Consider the following 21,317-nt stretch of genomic DNA (forward strand, 5'->3'; position numbering starts at 1 on the left):
CTTTTTAAAATAGTTTAATGCCAAATTTTGTAATAATTTTTTTGTCAAGAATATTTATTTAGTAAAAAATATATTTTTGTAATCAAACATAAAAATATTTAATTTATAAAAATTTTATATAAATATTTTCAAGAATTTTTATGAATAATCAAATATAATTTAACTATTTTCATGAATATGATTATTAGGTATTTTCAGGTATTTTCTGAGAATCATGATTAAAAAACTTCTTCCTTAATCCTTAACACATGTTTAATTTTGTTTGGATTAAAAAAATAATTTTTATGCGATAATTTTGTTTGTAAAAACAAGTTATTTTTCTTAAAAAAGCTATTTATAAGTTTCAATTAATATCTTAAATAGCCAGTTTTTTTATAATATAAATAAATTTATTTATTTATTTTTAGTTTATAGTTTTTTTGAAATAGCTGAAAAGTGAAAAAATAACCTTTCTGAAACACAAGTTAATATATCTTTTTGCCTTTGTTGTACTGCTACTTCCATAATGGTAGTTGTGTCTCTTTTAGGACAAGTAATCTATCCCTACAAGCTACATCAGTTTCATGATTTTTATTTATTTATTTGCTAAGAAAAATAAAAACACACAAACACAACAGCAAAGCATGTGATCATTCATGTGTATCTTTGGTGAGAGAAAAAGCAACCCAGCTTGAATGCTATTACTATAGAGAGGAAAGGGGTCTCTCTGGGTTTTAGCTTTAGCACACACTGTGTTGAGGGGGGAAAGTGAGAGAGAGAGTTGCTGCCGCCAACTCCCATTGAATGCTCCCAACCTTCACTACTTCCGCCTTCTTCTTTACGCCTTTTTTCTCTACACTCTTCTTTCTATTTACCCTGCTCCCTCACTCGCAAAACCCTAATTCCCCCCTCCAAACCTTCGCTTCTTCAATCTCCTCCTGCGCCATCTCCAATTTCACTTTCTCTGCTCCTTTCTTCGCTAGGGTACGCTCTCTCGTCTTCCACTGCGATCAATTTCGTGTTGACGAATTCTGACTACGTCGCCTCCTCTGCTTCATTGAATTTGTTGCTCACTTGTTATGCTGCGAATTCCGTGACACGTTTTGTTTGTGCAGATGGCAGGGGTGGAGAATAGCGACGGGAACGGGAGTGAACGGGAATTAGCGGGAACTAGCGATAACGGTTATGCGGAAGCTGCAGAGCCTAGTGGCTCTGCTGGTGGCGAAGGGAACGATGCCGTTTCGTATGCGAACGTACTGCGTTCGAGGAACAAGTTTGTCGAAGCTCTCGCGCTCTACGAGCGTGTCTTGGAGAGTGACGGCGCAAATGTGGAGGCTCTCATTGGGAAAGGGATATGCCTTCAGATGCAGAATAAGGGAAAGCCTGCGTTTGAGACTTTTTCCGAGGCTATCAAGCTGGATCCTCAGAATGCTTGTGCTCACACGCATTGCGGTATTCTGCACAAGGACGAGGGTCGCCTGGTGGAGGCTGCCGAGGTATGCTTATCACTGTTCAATAACTCTGCTGAAATTGTTGCATTTGCATTGGCTGATGAGCTATTCCTCCATGTTCTATTCGCTAGTTTGAATTTTAGGTCGTAAAGGGTTTATTTGTTGATGTCACGCCGTCTTGCTTAGTATGCAGGGTTGCTTATTGTTGTAGATTGACTATGGCGTACAATGCGACTCTAAGTTTATTGTTTATGACCACTGACCAGAGTCTTATTGAGTCTTGCATATGTGCTTGTTAATGAACTTCTCAAAGTTGTAGTTCTTTTGAATGTAAGTGTTATATATTAGCGGGAATAAGTGGTAGGGCTTGTTGAACTTGGATATTTATCACAGTTTTTACTAACATAACCGAAATTATTGTTCTGTAACTTGACTGTGCTGCTAATTTTCAATCGTGATTCAATTTTTTTTCTTCCAATTGTTAACTGGAAATCGTATCTCAAAGACACAATGAAAAATAGCTTTAACTATATTGTAAAAATGATGTATAGTGTTCAATGTGATCATTTCAAATTGCCAAATAAAGTGCATTGAATAAGTGAGTGATGGAGTGAAATGGCTGTTGCAGAAGAATGAAAACAGAGCAGAGTAATCATCACATAGGGTGCATGTAGTAGTGCTCTTCCAGTTCCTTTTCATTTAACTGTTTGTGCTTATCCGACTTTCATTTTTTTTAATGAGAATTAGAATTTTTGCAAAAAAAAAAAGCACAACTAACGAATTGGTGAATCATGTGATTCACATCTATAACACAGAATCACTCTGATTCATCCATGTATCTCATGATAGCCATCTGGGTTCATTACACAATAAAAATTGATCACTGTTAATCAAATTTATCACAATGTAAATCATGCTAGTGTTTGTAGATGTTGAAAATTTGTGTGGATTATCACTGTTAATCAAATGATTTACTTGGAACAGTCATATCAGAAGGCTTTACAAGTGGATCCTTCATACAAAGCAGCTGCTGAATGCCTTGCCATTGTTTTAACAGATATTGGTACCAACACAAAGCTTGCAGGGAACACTCAGGATGGAATTCAAAAATATTTTGAAGCCCTCAAAGTAGATCCGCACTATGCTGTATGTAATTATTTCTTATTCATTAAACGAATTAATTTTTTTAGCTTTCCATTTGCATGATATATATTTTATTTTATATGAACTTTGCAGCCTGCATACTATAATCTTGGTGTGGTCTATTCTGAAATGATGCAATATGACATGGCCCTCAATTTCTATGAAAAGGCTGCATTAGAGAGGCCCATGTATGCTGAAGCATATTGCAATATGGGTGTGATCTTTAAAAATCGTGGTGATTTGGAATCGGCTATTACTTGTTATGAGAGGTACTCTATAATATCTTTAGCCTTGTCTTCTTTTTCTGAGTGAAGTTTTGCATGTAATTGTTATTTGTTATTTTAATTAATAATAACTTGACTTCTACTGTTGGGTCTTATGATCAATTGATGTTTTTTGGCAGGTGTTTAGCGGTTTCACCTAACTTCGAGATTGCAAAGAATAATATGGCTATAGCTTTGACAGATTTGGGAACAAAGGTGACACATTCGAAATTCCTCATAATGCTAAATGTTTTTCAAATTGAAATAGCCTTTTTTTTTTTGTTTTGTTTATTTGATGTTCTTTTTCTTTTTCAACTAAAAGGTGAATTGCTTTAATCATCACCTTGTTTTTGATACAACTAGTCTAGGGACATTTTATTCTTATCTTTATTCAATAGTGATAAATTTATCATTATGGAGATTGTCATATTTTTTAAAAAGAATAAATCTAATGCATTGTAAAGTTGCATGCTTGGTAGGGGTGGAAACAGTGGGTCTGTTGCTTAAGAATTGACACTTTCACCTTCTTTATTCTTAATATTAAAGGTGCTTTGATAAAATATAGTGTCCTTGTTCTTTGGGAATTGAGAAGCAATTTTGGTAAAATTCAAAGTCATGGCTTGAGTCCGGTAATTACTGGTTTGTCAGTTAATGTACCCAACAGTGGTGGTAGTCATGTGCACTGCATTTCCCTTTTAAAGTGCATCTGTTGATGCTCTGTTCTGTTGTTTTCCTTGTTTGCCATCCTTAATGACATTCGTTTACATCTTTGGATCATTTCTATCTTACTGAGATAGTTATTTTGTTTTATAGGTTAAATTGGAGGGGGACATCAACCGAGGTGTGGCTTTGTATAAGAAAGCTTTGTATTACAACTGGCATTATGCTGATGCCATGTATAATCTCGGGGTTGCGTATGGTGAGATGCTTAAGTTTGATATGGTACGTCTAGGACAAGCATACCTATATTCTACCCACACTACTGCATGTATTTTATTAATACACATCACACATGTGTATTAGTCTGTGCTAATTATATTGTTGGAAATTCATTCTGTACTATTTTAGGCCATTGTGTTCTATGAACTTGCTTTTCACTTCAATCCACATTGTGCGGAAGCCTGTAACAATCTTGGAGTTATTTATAAAGATCGTGAAAACCTTGATAAAGCTGTAGAATGCTACCAGGTAACAGTGATGATCACTAATTTTGTTTCACTATTGCTGGATTGTATAGATATATAATCACAATCTATTATTTTTGTTATGCAGCTTGCCTTGTCAATCAAACCTAATTTTTCACAGTCATTAAATAACCTTGGTGTAGTATACACTGTCCAGGTTAAGTATTGCACATTTCCTGAATTTTGGACTTGTCAAATATCTTCAGTAAGTGATTGTTTTTCTTCCTTCTACAGGGTAAAGTGGATGCTGCTGCAAGTATGATTGAGAAAGCTATCATTGCAAACCCGACATATGCAGAAGCATACAATAACCTAGGTCTTTTTATCGTTTCTTTTAGTATTATTTGTTTGGTTATTGATGTTTCACTGCACTTAGAAGTGATTGTCCTAGTCAAGGTCGTGTTAATTTATGAATAGCAACTTACAGGCATAATTTTAGAGTGGGTAATTATATGATTAACGTGTGGATGGTTTTTTGATTTTGTCTTTTCAAAGTTACTTGGTTACCAAGCATCAGTTTAATGGTCATGTATCTACTAATGTAACCCGAAGACATTGTGGTGATATATTTGGATCCAATTGCAAGGTATGGGACTTTGGTGCCACATTGGAAGTATGAGATTCAGGGAAGGATCTACAATTTAGAGTTTGCGGGGCAACTGCCCCCAGAAACTTCTAAATTTTTCTCAATATAATATACATGTATAATTAAAAATTGCCCTCATAATTTGAAATATATAATAAAAAAATTCCATTATATGAGTATTGCCTCCTTAATTTATGTGTGTATATGAGTAGTATTGTTCCAACTACTACTGCTAACTTTTTGGTGTGATTCTACCAAGTTTCTTATAATTATTGAGTTCCGTTTTAGACTTTTATCATCATGGTCAGAAGACAATGGCAAAGAATGCTCATATACAAGTCAAGTATACTTGATTTCTCTTTGGTTAGGAATTTTCTTTGGTAGTTAAATAGTTATTTAATTGATATATTCCTCGAGATTAGCCAAGTAGCTGGTTATAAATCTTTTCTTGAATTATGTAAAACAAAAAAATGTTATGTTGAAATGATATTAGTGCTGCCTACTGAAGCAAGGGTAAGACAACTAAAATTGCTGTGAAACATTATTTTGAGCAATATAATGTTCTGTGTCAACTAGTTTTGAAAAATGTAACTGTGTTTGTATTCTTTGCATTGATCCATAGAGGATTCTGCAATTCATCCTACCACTTCTTCTCCCCTAAATAAGCTGTCATTGTTTTTTATTTTTCATCCTACCACTTCTTCTCCCCTAAATAAGCTGTCATTCTTTATATTTAAATTTTAATTACAAAATATGATTTATTGCACAGGCATATGGCAGTGAAATTCTGAGCTCATCATCTTTCATCGTATGCTTATCTTTTCTATTTACGTTGTACAGGAGTTCTTTATAGGGATGCTGGTGATATAGCTCGTGCAATTAATGCTTATGAGCAATGTCTTAAGATTGATCCTGATTCTCGAAATGCTGGCCAGGTGTGGTGCATAATGGGTGATTCTTTTGTCCATTTTGTGTTCTGTAAATTGTTTAGACACATGCAATCATGCATCAAATTCATAGCAGTGTACCTTACGAGCCTCTGTCTTCTGTTTAGGAGTTGGTTTATATTGGAAATGGGGTTCATGTTAAACTAGATATATTGTGGTGGTGCGTACCTATTATGTAAGCATATTATGGTCCCCATGATGTAGAGTGTATAGGTTAAGTTTTATTGCAGGAGAGTGAGCTTTCAGTTTGGGATCTAGGTTATAAAGGGAGAAAATAAATTGGTGTTTAAAATCTGATGAAGTGCCTGGAATAAGTGTGTGAAGTTGACTATTTTAGGAATCCATGAAAGATGGGTATGGACATCCCTTTAGATTTTAGATTGTAATGATTTTTGGTTTTGCTTGGTAAAATGCCAGCCTGCATAGCTAATTATGATTACGAGTGTGTTTTGCCCAATTCTTTTTGACACATCTCCTTGAAAGGAGAATGAGATTTTCATTAAAAGTTCTTAAAAAAATAGCAACTTATTTCATAGAACAAAATTTGAAAAAAAGTAGCTTATAATTAAGTGTGGTGAGTTCAACTCACCGTAATTCATGGAAGCAACAAACAATTGCTTTTATAGGGAACTCACCATGAATTTATCTATTTTGTTGCTTCCAAAAATCACGGTTAGTTCAATTCACTACCAATGCAAACACACGCAAAGTTGAAGGGGGGACTTTTTTTTGTGGCTCACAAGAAGCTTAGCTGTGCAGTTCCCTCTTCGAATCCCAATGTGACAAAAAATATCATTTTTTTCCCATTGATTACCCAATATAAGTGCTTCCCCAGTTTTCCCTTCAAATAATATTGATATATATTATTTTATTTTAAATTATGTTTATTTATTGTAAGGTCTTAATTTGTTTTTAAATGATTTACTAGTATTTTAGCCTGTGCATTACACAGGCCAAATATTTATTATATATTATTAAAATTTATAATAAATTATATATACAAATAAATACTTTGTTTAAATATATAAATTATATTTAAAATTTATATAAATAAGTATTTTTAAAATATAAATTATATTTTAGATATATGATAAATAGTTTGTATTATAGCACAAGATTTTTTTTATTGATAATTTATTTTAAAATATTAAAATTAAATTCATAAATAATTATCATTAATTAAAAATGAATTAGATAAGTTTAAAAAATTCTTAAAAATCCTCTCATCATAGAAAAACTTCTAAAAACACTCACGCAAAATAGTAGTTTGTATTTAATACATAGGGATTGAGTTAGAACATTAAAAAATATTAATTATTTTTTAAATTTTCATCCTTTTTCATTTTTCATTACATGAAATAAAAGAACAATATTAAATTGAGTGAAAATATGTTTAAATAAAGTTTTGACATTTTAAAATATAATTTTTATTCTTTTAAATAAGATTTTATGAAATTTCTAATTTGTAGTTAGGTTTTTGTATTCTTAATTAAAACAATATATATGTATTAAAAGCTATTTGAATTATTTATTAAATACTTTTTAATATACAATGATATTATTGAATTCTGTATAAATAAATTGTTTTTTATCTTTTAAAAGTATTATTGAAAAATATATATGTTTTCAAATATTTTTTCTTTTGTAATTAATACTTAAATTATTTAATTAATATTTTATATAATAAAATATTTTTAAAACATCATTTAAATTAATTTTGTTAATTTAATTTAAATAGTTGTCAATTTTTTTTAATATACTCATTACATAAAATAAAAGAATGCTATTGAATTGAGTAAATAATATAAAATAAGTTGTTATTTAAAATATTTTTAATGTTTATTTTTTAAAATTTAGTTTATATTTTATATTATTTTAATATTAAGTTTTTATATTTAATTACAAAAATATATTTATTAAATACTTTTTATATTATTTATTAACACTATTATCTGTTTAAAATGAATTAATTTTTATCTCCTGAAAATTTTATTTAGAAATACTATCAATTTTTTTTAAATATTTTATCTATTGTAAATAATTCTTGAATTGACATTGTTAATGTTTTATGTAAACATCTATAAATGATTTTTAAAATTATTTTTTACTAATTAGAACAATTTATGACATTTATAAAATTTAAATTTTTAAATATATATGTTTTAATACTTTCATGTTTTTTGTTATCATTAAAATAAATTTATGTTGATTGAATTAATTTTATATATTTGTATCCAAAAATTAATTTTACATAATATTTGTTTTTATTTTATCAATATATTTTTCTACCAAGTGAGCCAATTAATTTTTAAAAAATTAGTGAACAGCTCTCACGTTAAAAGTATCTTTAAAACTATAAAAACAGAAAATTACCAGACAACTTCTACTTTATTTTTGAAGCTCTTATTTTGAGCTTTAACATTAATGTAGCTTTTATGCTAAAAAGAAAGCTGGGCCAAATATAACCTAAATGTTTGTATCCTGATATGCTTTTATTTTGTTCTCCTGCCAGAGTTATGCATGCAATCTATTTAAATTTTAACAGGATTTTAGGAGTTTGAAGCAGGAAATTATATAATACTGATACTGCTGAAGCCAGTTTTGCCTTCCAATTGTTGAACTTACAAAACCCTGCCTCTTTTGTTGTTATGGGATTGTCTTTGATTTATTCATTGTTGATGGGAGCTTAGATACTTTAGGGAATAACATGAGTATCCTTGAACTATATTTTGAAGGGTAGCTCAGCAGCTTCATCTGAGTGTTAATGGTATGGAGTATGGACTTTGGAGAGTAACATTTTTTTGTTCAAATTGAAATATTTTTCTCATAATCTGAATGTTTATTGTTGTTATATTCACATCTGTTCTGGTACAATGGGTGGATGAATGGATTTTGTACTTGGAAAAATTAGCCCTCTTTTGATTGTTGGAGCTTTTTTCCTCTGTACTTGACGTCTCATTTTTATGCATATGCAGAACCGCTTGCTTGCAATGAATTACATAGAGGAAGGACACGATGACACACTTTTTGAGGTTCACAGGTTGCAACTTTCTCTGATGAACTTCTTTTATACTTAAATTTTGAACACTGGTGTGTTTAATCAACTTCATTGATTTTTCATAAATGTTCAGTGACAATTTTTTATTTCCTCAGGTGATGAAAAATTATTTTTATTGTCTGATGACTGCATAGTTTGTAACATTATAATAGCAGGGCTCTAGTGCTTATAATTATGATAGAAGCATGAAAGACTAATGAGTAAGATGCTGTTCTGGATATATTCTGTTAGAAGAGAAAAGCAAGAATATAAAGTCAGACCTTGATTAAGTTTTGAAGGCCAAAACAATTCTTGTTTTAAATTTTAAACATAGTGATCAATTTTATGGCATGCATTGTTAAGATGGAATATTTTCTTGTTATCAACTTCTAAACTCAAAATTACTTTGTTGGCAAAAAATTGAAGAAAATGCTTTGCTGAAGTTGAATGCACTGTTTGGGACATTTGTTGGGATCTCTTACACAAGTCAATGTGTGGTAAATTGTATCCTGCAGCTTCTTAAATGTCTATTTATACTGAAGGAAGCTGCTAGTATGATATGAAGAGTAGCATGATAGGATAATGTATCTGAGTTCTGAATTCTAATTTGTCATTTTATGTAGAATATAAACCTTTATTAATATTTATTATATGTTTCTTTATGTTGAATTTGGTAGTAATGCTCCCTATGTGATCTATCTGCTGTATGGTTTTAACGAAGGACAATTTCAAATTTTCAGTTACCAATTCATCATTATCATTTACAGTTCCCCTGTAGCAATTTACTTTATGTGCGAAAATAGGATATCTTATATAGAAATTATAAAAAGTCAAGTGTTTCCATGCAGGGACTGGGGTAGGCGATTCATGAGACTATATCCACAGTACACATCATGGGACAACTCAAAAGATCCTGATCGACCCCTTGTGATAGGCTATGTATCTCCTGATTATTTTACTCATTCTGTGTCATATTTTATTGAAGCACCCCTTGTCTATCATGACTCCTCCAAATTCAAAGTTATTGTTTATTCAGCAGTTGTCAAGGTATCAATTGTGAACACTCATGTGCAAATTGCAGTATAAACTATATTAATGCATTTTGTCAATATTGAAAGCTTCTGCCTTGTGTTTGATTGTTGCTCTATGCTATTGACATAACATATTTACTCATATTCTCATAAAATTCTAACATTAATTCAGCTCTGTTCCCAGCTAAGAAGTTAAAAAAGTTATAGTTGATTGCCTTTCAAAGATTTTGTATGTTTTGCATATTTGTGCATGTTTCACCTCCTTTAATATTAGAGATGTACAACAAATATTGGAAGAACTTGTTTTTTCTTCTCATTGACCAACAATTTTTTGTTCTGGGTGACCTCTAAGAATATTAGGAGGAGAACGATTCTCAATCTATGGTCTGGAAGATAGAAATACATTGCAAAAATTTTATTTCCTGGTTCAGTTAGTTTCACGTACTTTGTTAGTCCTGTTTTGTGATAGTTAAAACTGTGATGAATGAATTGATAATTTTATATTAAAAAATATTTGGTTTAAGTTTCATTCCCCATTCTTTTTTTTTTGCCAATCATAATTGATTTGTTAGGTTATACAGTGCTAAAATATTTATAATTTTAACTGAGCAAAGATTTGTTGAGCAACAAGTGTCTGATATAAAAGCTGCTTCCAAATTGAAACATAAAATGTAAGCTTGAAACTTGATTTTTGATATTTCACACAAAAAACACTGCTCCTCTGGTTTCTGTGTTTCAATTATTATTGATTTGTTTGGTTATATACAATATTCAAAATTTAACTGAGCAAAGATTTCTTAAGGTACAAGAGTCTGATATATTGGATATGTGAAGCCATGTACAGTGTGGGATGGGGGAATCTAATTTTGGTATGGCACAGAGCATGTTAAAAACAATACACTATATTGTTGGTTGGAGGAATATGTTTTCACTAAACTGGTGCAAGAAAATCTGCACATTTGTGGGAACTTATCCCCCCCAATTCCTACCTGTATTGGTTTTTTACGCCCAAGACTAATTATTAGTTGCTTTTCAACTTTTATCCATCATCTATTCAAGTTGTTTTTCAATTTTTCATTCGTTATTGTGAATTATATGCTAAACAAGGACTTGCTGTGTCAATTATAGTGGCATATGGCTCCTCTAGGTTAGCCGGTGGGAACGTTTCCAGCCTGGATTAATCAGTGTGAATGTGCTTCAATACATATATACTAGTCCAAATCTTCTTCTTTTTCCTTTGCTGTCTTTATTGTTTATAATCTTACCATTTTCTTCTTTTGGTTGGAGTTTGCTCTTAGATTGCTTTTGATACTCTTTTTTCAGTTTAGTTTAGTTTGACCAAAGTTTCATCAGGGTTTGTTGATGTTGATAATTTTGTCTTTTAAGTATGACTTAACAGTTACTTTTGGGGGAAACACTAATAAAATTCTATGGAATTGTTAACAAAAATTTACCAAACAACCAATTATCAAAAAACATTTTAAACTGGCTCAGCACTAGTGGCTAGCCGGATGAACATTCTGACTTTGGTTACATTAACATAATTTACATATATATCGAATTTATAATAGCATAGATTTCATTAGTGTTAACATTCTTTGTTTCCTTATTTTTTCTTATCTTTTTCCATATAATTTAGAATTGATTTTCCTGTTATATTTGCAGGTAGATGCAAAAACAATGAGATTTAGAGAGAAAGTTTTAAGGAAGGGTGGTATCTGGAAAGATATTTATGGAATTGATGAAAAGAAGGTTGCCAACATGGTTAGAGAAGATGAAGTTGATATTTTGGTAGAACTTACTGGTCATACTGCAAACAATAAATTGGGAATGATGGCATGTCGACCTGCACCAGTTCAGGTGTGTTTAGTTTAGACTTCAGCATATTTATATATAAATTTGATCCCTTTGTTTATCAGCTTATAACTCTTTTATCCTTGTTTACTATATTCTTTTCTTCATGTTTTCCTTCCAACCTTTAGTAGGATGTTATTGTGAAGCTCAGAATTTGTATGCTGCAGTGTGATTGTTAACTTGTCATTTCTCATTTCGCTCATGTTGCAAATTAATGATTTTCATTTTTTCAGATTGAATGGTTAAGAGCAATGTTTAGCCAGTAGCAACCAGTCAATTTATTTTCCTTAGATGTGCTAATGTTTAACTTATTGTGGGCTGCTAGGCCCGAATCCTTAACATGTCCTTATCTACATACATGCTAACATCCACACACACATCAAGTAAATTAAATTTGAACCTCCACCTAGTATATGCCTTTCATCTCTGCCTTTTGTTTCAATGCTACATATAATGATCTCAATGTATGTATGAAGTACTAAATTATCAAGCTTGTGATTATGAAGTGGTATGTATTTATGTAACTTTCATAACAACATTCATTATGCTATCATTTAATGCTTTGTATATTTATTTGATCTTTGCAAAATTGTGACTTGTGTTGCTCGGCATGCAGGTGACTTGGATTGGTTATCCCAATACAACAGGATTACCTACAATTGATTATAGAATTACTGATTCACTGGCAGACCCTCCTGAAACAAAGCAGAAGTAGATCTCTTCAAGAACTTCTGTACTTTCTTGTCATTGACCTATACTGGAACACTTTTATATAACTCTTATTATAGGCTATTTTCTTATGGTACTTTTCTTAAATTGCAGGCATGTTGAGGAGTTAGTTAGATTACCAGAATGCTTCCTTTGTTACACCCCTTCCCCTGAGGCTGGTCCTGTTTGTCCTACTCCTGCTCTTTCCAATGGCTTCATCACATTTGGTAGTTTCAACAATCTTGCCAAGGTATCAATTATGTTGAATATGTTATGTATTTTGTCTTTTGTTTACCAAGAACAAACTGTAAAAGATAAGTCATATATCTCCTGATGCATGTGCTTTCATTTCATCAGATTACACCAAAGGTATTGCAGGTTTGGGCAAGGATACTACGTGCAATTCCGAATTCCCGCCTTGTGGTAAAATGTAAACCATTTTGCTGTGACAGTGTGCGACAGAGATTCCTTTCAACACTAGAGAAGTTAGGTTTAGAACCATTACGTGTTGATCTTCTGCCCCTTATTCTTCTTAACCATGATCATATGCAAGCCTATTCTCTGATGGACATCAGGTAGTCTCTCTTTTTTGCATTCCTTGAGTGTTTTATGGTCCTGCTTAAACTCAGATTTTCTTAGGTGTACATTTTTTATGTGTTGATTGCATGTCTTGTTTTTAATTAGTAGCATTTTGATATGTATATAAAAATAAGAAAAGAATGTTAATTAGGATTTTGTGGTTGCTGGGTAAAGCTGCCTATGAATAAAGCATGAGTGCATGACTGTTGTATTTAGATGGACAGAATGATAACAGAAGCGCAATGCACAGTTTCTTTGATCTCTCTGTTTCTCTCCTCTCTCTCTCTATTCTCTCTATAATGTTCCACTTCCCTTTTCCCCTTTCTTTCTTTCTCTTTGCCACCTAAATACTTTATCAGTGGTATCAGAGCTTGGTTGTGCATGACCACTAGACCAGAATCTTTTCATCCATGGGCATAGAAACAAGATTGCAGGTGATATTGCGTTATATGGAAGAACGGTTCTTTCAAATTGAGCAGAGGCTTGTGAAGGTCGATACACTATCAAACATGGTGGATGGCATTTCTAATCTGCTTTGGCTGTTAATACACAAAAAGGACGATGCCTTGAACAATCTTGGATGCTATTGCAGAGAAGGGCATCATTTTACTCGCCATCTTGAAGATTACTCTCAAGATTTGGTGCTCCTGTGACAGCATGGCACCTTCACAGAATTTAATGATGAATTTGATGCTATTTCCTGCAAATTTTGCTTGTCTGAAAGATTCCTTGTTGATGGTTATACGGCTGGTCTGCAGGAGGAATATGTTAGCCAAGTTTGTTTATTCAAGCCAAGAATCATGAGACAATCTTGCAGCTTAGCATGTCTACAAGAAATTAAACTGCAACGACATGCTAAGAGGAAAACGTTGACCAAGAATACGAGTTGCATGACTACTTGCAATGCTAACATAGTAGCAACTACACAAGATAAGTTGAATTCTAGCAATAATGCATTAGTGGGAATTGGGTCCCAGTCAAAGAGTAATCAGTTGTTGGGATAGACAAGAATGCTCCTTTTGCCTCCAAGAATTCTTTGAAAACAAAAATCTTTAACTGCAGAAGAAGCAGCCAAACACAAAACCCTAAATCTTCGTTTTTACTTCCATGGAAAGGATACTAATTCGGTCATCATTGATTGTATGAGCAAGTATGCCAACTTTGTGGTCATTTCGTATCTACAAACAGCAACCACACTTGCTCAACACTGGCATGGTTCAGATCTACAGTTACATGGAGCACTAGTTGAGAAAATTAGTCATAGAGATCCTGTTTTTGTGAGTGACTTTTAGAAAGCATAAAAAACTTTTGGAATTTTACCATCCTGTTTGAAGTACAAGATCCTTGAGGGCAAGGGTCTTCTTTTGGGAGAGGGGTATTGATATGTAAATATAAATGAGAGAAGAATAGTAGTTAGTTAATTAGTCAACAACTGTTAGTTGGGATTGTATGGTTCTTTCAGTAGCTGCCTATAAATAAAGCATGGTTGTATTTAGACAGACTGAATGATATATCCTCTCTGTTTCTTTGATCTCTCTGTCTCTCTGTTGCTCTTCTCTTTCTATATATCCTCTCTATTCTGTTCTTCCCTTAACCCCTTTCTTTCCATGGCTTTCTGATTCTTTTCTTTCCCACATAAATTCTATATCACATTTCCATTTTTCCTGGTTTTCTTAGTATTTTTAAACCTCTTCAATCTCCCTCTTTTTGTCCATCTTGATGTTTCTTCTGATTCTTATTGCTGGCAGTGTGTTGAATTTGTTTATCTAGAAGTTAGATATGGCTAAAATTCAGATAATGTGCCTTTATTGGACACCTGAATGAGTGGCTTGACTAAGCACGTGTCATCATTTAAATTAAGAACTTACAATTTTTTTTTTTGCTTTGTGAAATTATTTTAACCACGATTCTCATGCTAATCACAGTATGGGCACTTAAATTATCAGACATATATTAGGAATGGTTTTTGAAAAATTAAAGACTTCAGTGTTTACCTTTTATTGTTATAGTTTATCTATGTATGTTGTATGGGTTGTGGCTATGCCATAATGTGATAGCATCATTTGAATATATCTAGCTTCTAGCAAGAGTACCAGTGAAGCTTCTGTTCACAAATGCAGATTACAAGGGTATCTGTTGGTTACATGGTTGTTCTTCTAGCCTATTTAAATTGCATTAATATAAGCTTTTTAATGTATGTTAGAAACATTATTTATTTATTTATTTATTTGTATGTTAAATGGATAATTGAGAAACTAGCAATTTCATTTAGCTTATGCATGACTTTTTTATCATAGGTTTTCTACATGCAGTGGGTTTAATTTATGTATGTTGTTTTATGTAGTTTGGATACATTTCCATACGCGGGAACAACAACAACATGTGAATCTTTATACATGGGAGTTCCATGTGTCACTATGGCTGGTTCAGTACATGCGCACAATGTTGGTGTTAGTCTTCTTAGCACTGTTGGTAAGAAACTCTTCATACAATTTGTTTATTATCAATTTATGCACATTCTTTTACATCTTCAGGTTTTTGTACTAATCATTCCAAATTTCTAATTCATCTTTGCAATGCCAATTAATTATGCAGATTTGTTGGATTACGATTTTTATTTTGATTTCTTTATGTTTTGAATTATGATCAACTAGAGATGGGGAACAAAATGGAAAACAAGTCCGAGAGTACTCCCCTTGGCAGGGTACCTTAATGATAAACTAAGTACTCCTTTAGGACGGAGGGCTTTTCTGACTCAAATGACAAATATTTCCTGAATAGGAAATCAATATTATTCAATAGCGGAATAGTCAAAGCTGGTCAAGGTTTATAGGTCTATATGTAGATTATTTTTTTTTCAAAAAATTTAAAAAAGGTAAATTCTCTCCAAATCTAAAAGATAATGCAAAATCCGTAATTATTTTTTTGACTTAAAAATCTACTTTAAATCTCAAAATAAGAGCTTTAAAAGTAAAATATAAGCTATTTGACAGTTTTCATTCCTTTTGCTTAAGAGATGACCTGGAAAAGAGCGGGAATGTGTGAGAGAGAGAGAGAGACAATAGACCAGAGAGTAGAGAAACCAATTTTTTTCTTCTTCTGAAAGTAACTTTAAAAAGCTACTTTTTCCTGTTCTTTTATAATTGTATAAGCTTTTTTGAAAATGTGTAGGAGAAGAGGAACTCAACAAAAAGTAAAATCATGTCAAACACTACCTAAATACAAAATAATCCTAAATTAAAAAATCCCAATGATGAAATCAACGTCCCTAAATAATATCCAACCAGATAGCAGTTCAATCTACGTATAAATAAAATATTCTATGTTGCTGAACTCTAATTTTTACTAGATCTTTCCCGGTTGCAAATAGCTTCAGAGTTCAAATGTCTCCTCTATTACCTTTTAAGTGGACTTGTGTTTGCTTCTCTTGGTGCCTGCATTTTTTTTCAGTTGATCAGCACGTGATTTTTTTTTTCTAAATGTTTTTCATTGGGAGAGTATTGGTTATGCAGTCAATCTGCTAAATAGTTTGTAGTTGTACTTTTCAAAGCATCATATTCTTTTGCATTTTTGGCTTCACGAGTAAAACTGTTAAATATTTCACTTATTACAATCCAGGACTGGAGCATTTAATTGCCAGAAATGAAGATGAATACGTTGAATTGGCTCAGCAGTTGGCCTCCGACATTTCCGCACTACATAATTTGAGAATGAGTCTGCGAGATATCATGTCCAAATCCCCTCTCTGTGATGGTGCAAAATTTATCCTAGGTCTAGAGTCAACATACAGAAATATGTGGCACAGGTATTGTAGAGGAGATGTTCCATCTTTGAAACGCATGGAATTGTTACAAGAAGTTGCTTCTGGTGACCTGTCAGATAAGAATCCTGAGTCAACAGGGATCGTAAACTCAACAGAGGGCAGTTCTGGTTCTGTCAAGGCCAATGGATTTAATACAATGCCTGTGTCAAAGCTCAACATACAGAGTTGCGAAGAAAACGGTGGGTCATTGAATCACAGTAGTAAACAAGGAAAGACGAGTTAATGTTAAATTTCATCCGAGAATCCTTTTGTAGCGATTCTAGGATGCTGAACTCCATTACAATAGTTGTACTATTAGGTTGCGTGGTGTGTACTGTGGTTGCTGCTGGAAGCAATGACAGCATCCCACTAAGTTAACTTGCATAGAGTAACATTGGGGGCGGGGGCTATAGGCAGTTAGTTATAAAACCCCCTTGGTCTTGAGTGGTGCATTGGATATGCAAAAAGGTGAAGCTACCTTGAGCTGCAGTTTGTTACACATTTCTTCGGCAATGTTTTGGAAGTCGTTGCCTCTTGCATATTTTCCCCCCTCGATTATAATAGTTGCGTATAGCTTGTCCAATTTGTTTTATCGGTTCAACGTGCAGTACCTCCGCATGAAGATCAGGAATGGGTAAGTTTAAGATTGCCGGGTTTAATGTACCCAAAAACATGTTTGCGTGACTTGGATAAACTAACACCCTGATGATAATATCACTGTTCAAGATTAACTAAAGTTCTAATGAAACCACTAACATGAATAATGTGATATTATATTCACTTGCAATATCTTATAATTTTTTCAATACTTAATTATGAAGACTTCAAATATAAAATTGAACAAATTTAAAGTAAAAACAAAATATTTAATTATCTTATATATTGAAAATATTTAATATTTTCTTTATTTAATAATGATTAATGGGAAAAAAATTGTATGCAGATTTAGAATTATTTCTATTTAAGATAATGATGCATCAATTTTGAGTTGAGGTATGCAGCGTGGCTGAGATCTGGCTTGTTTGTATAGACGTTTAGCCATCTATTCCACATTTTCTGAAGAACCAAACGAGAAAGAAAATATTTGGTATGTTCAATGGTGTATTCGTTTAAGTTTTATTCGGCTGTAAGAGCATCTTCAACAAAGATATTTATAAAAAAATGTTTTTATTATATTTTTAGTAATATTTCACGCTTTTTTATGACGTAATATCATCTTTCAAATTGTAAGTAACTTGTTCAAAATGAATTCTTTTTATCAAGAAATTCATATTACTTTTTAAAGAACATGTAAATAGATGAGAGAAATTAAGTGGATTACTATTTAAAAAATGTTATCAAAATACATTATATTAAAAAAAATCGATAATGTTATTTAACGGTACGGTTTTTTATGTCTATAAAAATCATCTAATTCCTAGTTTTGTTGGAGCATATTTTAGTGCTTGTAGTTAGAAAATATGCATTGTATAATAAATGTGATTTTTTTTTGTATACATTTTTTTTAATAATTTTAACTCTTTAAAAAATTGTACAATTATAACTAATAAAAGTCAGAAAAGATTTTTAATATATAAGTTTTTTAAGTCTTTCCATAACCGCTCACTACTTCCATTAACACACCTTTTATCTATTAGAGTATTTCTAATGGGAGTTGCTTATAAGCAACCCCCTCTGCCATGTCACATCAGTCTTTTTTATTTTATGGGTTATTTAAATTTTAGCACCGGAGCTTCTACAAGTAATTTTACTAAAATTTAAGCAACTCATAAAATAGAAAAGAGCTGATGTGGCATGATGTGGCACACTCCACTACTGATGCTCTTAGCAATATCATAAATATATTATTGACATGCAACTTAAGTCGGTTATATCATGTTACCACTTAATTTTTTTTATTTGACATTTTAACAATATAAAAAACCCAAATTTTAATGAAATCAAGGGTTAAATAAAAAGTAAAACTGTTAAAGATTCAAAGCTTGTCTTTAACAATGAAGTAGAAAAAGAAAAATATTCATTTTGTTTAATCAAGCAAAAATTAGACAGAATTTCTAGTGCATAAAAATACAATTGTCTTCGGCTACATGGAAAAATTAGACAGAATTAATAATCTCAACGCTACATGGAAAAATATAGTCTTGAGAAAAAAAATTACATTGTCTTCGGCTAATAGGTAACTAGTGCATAAAAATACAATTGTCAGTTCTGAAAATTCATCATGAAGCAAAATAAGTCGTGACATTTCCCATCACAGCACAGCCATGCTATTCATCAATGCCTTTTTGTTTGGTTTGATCCATTACTAATCCTTGACCGAGGTACGTAGTATCTTCACGTCATGAATGGGCCTGAATAAATAGAAAATGAAGAAATGCTTGAATTATTTTTCTGTTTAAGTTCATAAACTAAGATCATATAAAGTCCTTAAACATGTTGATCAAAGGATGCTCTTCACAAAATTCTATGTTTCATGGAAGCCTCTTGCTCTTAATTCATAGACCCTATTAGATTCCCATTGGCCATAAACTTCCCTGTAATAAAGTATTTTCAGAAATACCAAGAAATCAAGTTATATGCATGAAGATTAAAAACAAAACTGTTCCCAATGAAAATAAAAATTATATCTTTCTCCAGGACATCCAATTATCATCATGAGTCTATGAGATTGTAGGCAAGATTGTTGGTTTATGTAGTATATATTTTGAATAGTTTATCTTGAAAGATATTTGACATACCTATCGTTGTTATCTGTTTGGACGCTGCCAAGTCTTTTGATAATTTCCATCCCCCTACATACTCTTCCAAATATTGTGTGTTTTCCTGGTGGAAACAGAAACAGGAATTGAGTATCATTAGGCATTCCAGACATTTGATGTATTGAATTAGTATAATAAATCATAGACTAAACAACCTAACTGAATCAGTTAACCATTCTGATGCCAAAGTCAATGTTATGGCTAAATATTTACTTGAGTCAACTCTAGTAATTGATGAAAATATCAATCAGTAGAACTGCAGGTTTATATTATTAAACACAAACAGATTTTAAAAGAGAAAGAGTCCCTTTTGTTTTAAGCCTTCTTAGCGATTTAGTCCAGGAAACTATTGAAAGAGGAAGAAAAAACATGCAGTTAGATGAGGAAATAAGCTAATTATATGCTTGCATCTGTATCATCCCAGAAAAGGAGAAACATAAGAAACATAAACAAGAAGCTTTCCATATAGACTGGTCTTTTGACACATCTGTGCTTCATAGTTCATTTGATAAGCAAGTAACAGGCTGTAAGGTGCTAGTATATCATTTTGCTAATTGCTAATACCCTGTGCTATTAGTATCATCACTTGATCATTTATTCTCTTTGTCTCCAGTACAGATTTCATTGCATAATCATAAATCAGTCATACTGAAACAATTTTTTACACAATATGGTGAATTGGTGATTTATTGATTATGAGAATCAATCTCTCGGGCAAACGTCAAAAAGAAATCGGGGTGGGGGGGTGGCTGGGGACGGAATGCGGTTACAAATCCAATTTTCATTTCATAATTCTCCATTGAGAAAGAGATGATACTTCATTATCCTGAGTTTCCAAGTGCATGTGCATAACGGTTTGTGTTCAATGTTGATGAAGCAGTACTTGTTTACGCTTATCCTTTAAACTACATAGGGCAGTTCATGTTTAATTTTCAATTTACCAGAGATTGAAAAAACAAGGGATAGCCTTTGAATTGAAGCTCTTCAAATACAAGTGGGTCACACGGTGCAGAACAAAATTATCAACGAACATCCACAACCACAAGTAATTATGATATTTAATAGTAGAGGCTTATCATCTCTAAATTCTAAACAGTAAGAAGCAGAATATTACCGTCGAGAGAGGGGCATGGTGCCAGTGTAATGAAGAACTGACTACCATTGGTATTTGGGCCAGCATTCGCCATGGATAAGATACCAGCTCCAGTGTGTTTCAACTCTCGTTTAATCTCATCTTCAAACTTTGCACTGTCATAAACATAATAGCACGAGCAAGAACAAAGCCACAAATCATCATCATCATTCATCAACAATTCAATGATAACAAAATCAAACCATTCATTTGTTCCATATAATTGTCCCCATTTCAAGTTCTAGTCTCTACAAAAAAAAAAATCTAAGTTTTAAAATGAATAGTGTAACCTAATAATAACAATAATCAAAACTCAAAAGCTTTAGCATGATACCCGTATATGGATTCTCCTCCCCTTCCTGTTCCAGTAGGATCCCCTCCTTGTACTATGAAATCCTACTCAACAAACCACACAAACCTATGTAAGAACATAAGTTCCGAACAGAGGGTTCACACGTGACAGTTGACACCATATAAACAACAACGAAGAAAACGAACATAATTACCTTAATGATCCTGTGGAATTTAACGTTGTCGTAGTAACCTCTGCGAGACAGTTCAATGAAGTTCCTGCAAGTCCTCGGCGTATGCTTGTAGTACAGCTAAACCCAAAATTACACAAATTTATTTATTTATTTTAAAAGAAAAGAAAAATTAAAACCTTAGACTAAGAGAAAATTGGGGAAAAGAAAAGTGGAAGTACCTCAACGGTGAAGGAACCCATGGAAGTTTCGAGAGTAACCTCCGGAGCACCACCCTCTGCGCTTGCCCACATTTTTTTGCTCACACACCAAACACACTTCCACGCTCATGAACCAAATAAAACCCGTTACATTGGGCCGGGCCGGGTCGGACCGGGCCT

At 32.4% G+C, this 21,317-nt stretch overlaps 2 protein-coding genes across 2 annotated transcripts; one reads left to right on the plus strand and one right to left on the minus strand.

Annotated features, from left to right (window-relative positions):
• The first annotated feature begins 599 nt into the window (after nucleotides 1–599).
• Nucleotides 600–17,147, plus strand: LOC109813991 (putative UDP-N-acetylglucosamine--peptide N-acetylglucosaminyltransferase SPINDLY). Its single transcript, XM_083077660.1, has 18 exons — nucleotides 600–963; nucleotides 1,095–1,475; nucleotides 2,415–2,576; nucleotides 2,667–2,842; nucleotides 2,977–3,052; nucleotides 3,650–3,778; nucleotides 3,905–4,024; nucleotides 4,109–4,177; nucleotides 4,255–4,336; nucleotides 5,447–5,541; nucleotides 8,529–8,593; nucleotides 9,439–9,637; nucleotides 11,287–11,481; nucleotides 12,092–12,186; nucleotides 12,298–12,433; nucleotides 12,541–12,758; nucleotides 15,107–15,234; nucleotides 16,381–17,147. The coding sequence occupies exons 1-18, from the start codon at nucleotides 784–786 to the stop codon at nucleotides 16,806–16,808; spliced, it is 2,934 nt and encodes a 977-aa protein (XP_082933786.1). The 5' UTR covers nucleotides 600–783; the 3' UTR covers nucleotides 16,809–17,147.
• A 1,417-nt stretch (nucleotides 17,148–18,564) lies between these two features.
• Nucleotides 18,565–21,298, minus strand: LOC109813988 (Cyclophilin-like peptidyl-prolyl cis-trans isomerase family protein). The gene is made up of 6 exons (XM_020378299.2): nucleotides 21,159–21,298; nucleotides 20,962–21,057; nucleotides 20,790–20,851; nucleotides 20,438–20,571; nucleotides 19,303–19,387; nucleotides 18,565–18,915 (listed from the first exon to the last, which is right to left on the minus strand). The coding sequence occupies exons 1-6, from the start codon at nucleotides 21,228–21,230 to the stop codon at nucleotides 18,870–18,872; spliced, it is 495 nt and encodes a 164-aa protein (XP_020233888.1). The 5' UTR covers nucleotides 21,231–21,298; the 3' UTR covers nucleotides 18,565–18,869.
• Between the last annotated feature and the right edge of the window lie 19 nt (nucleotides 21,299–21,317).

The sequence above is a fragment of the Cajanus cajan genome, chromosome 6 (assembly GCF_000230855.2).
Source record: "Cajanus cajan strain Asha chromosome 6, NIPB_CcT2T_4, whole genome shotgun sequence".
Classification (NCBI taxonomy): Eukaryota; Viridiplantae; Streptophyta; class Magnoliopsida; order Fabales; family Fabaceae; genus Cajanus; species Cajanus cajan.

Coding starts and splice junctions, on each gene's coding strand:
- LOC109813991 (XM_083077660.1), top strand. CDS start 784: ATGCTCCCAACCTTCACTACTTCCGCCTTCTTCTTTACGCCTTTTTTC. Junction 11,482..12,091: donor GTCGACCTGCACCAGTTCAG/GTGTGTTTAGTT, acceptor CTCGGCATGCAG/GTGACTTGGATTGGTTATCC. Junction 12,434..12,540: donor GTTTCAACAATCTTGCCAAG/GTATCAATTATG, acceptor TCATTTCATCAG/ATTACACCAAAGGTATTGCA.
- LOC109813988 (XM_020378299.2), bottom strand. CDS start 21,230: ATGTGGGCAAGCGCAGAGGGTGGTGCTCCGGAGGTTACTCTCGAAACT. Junction 19,388..20,437: donor ACCATGCCCCTCTCTCGACG/GTAATATTCTGC, acceptor TGTTTCCACCAG/GAAAACACACAATATTTGGA. Junction 18,916..19,302: donor CAAACAGATAACAACGATAG/GTATGTCAAATA, acceptor CTATTTATTCAG/GCCCATTCATGACGTGAAGA.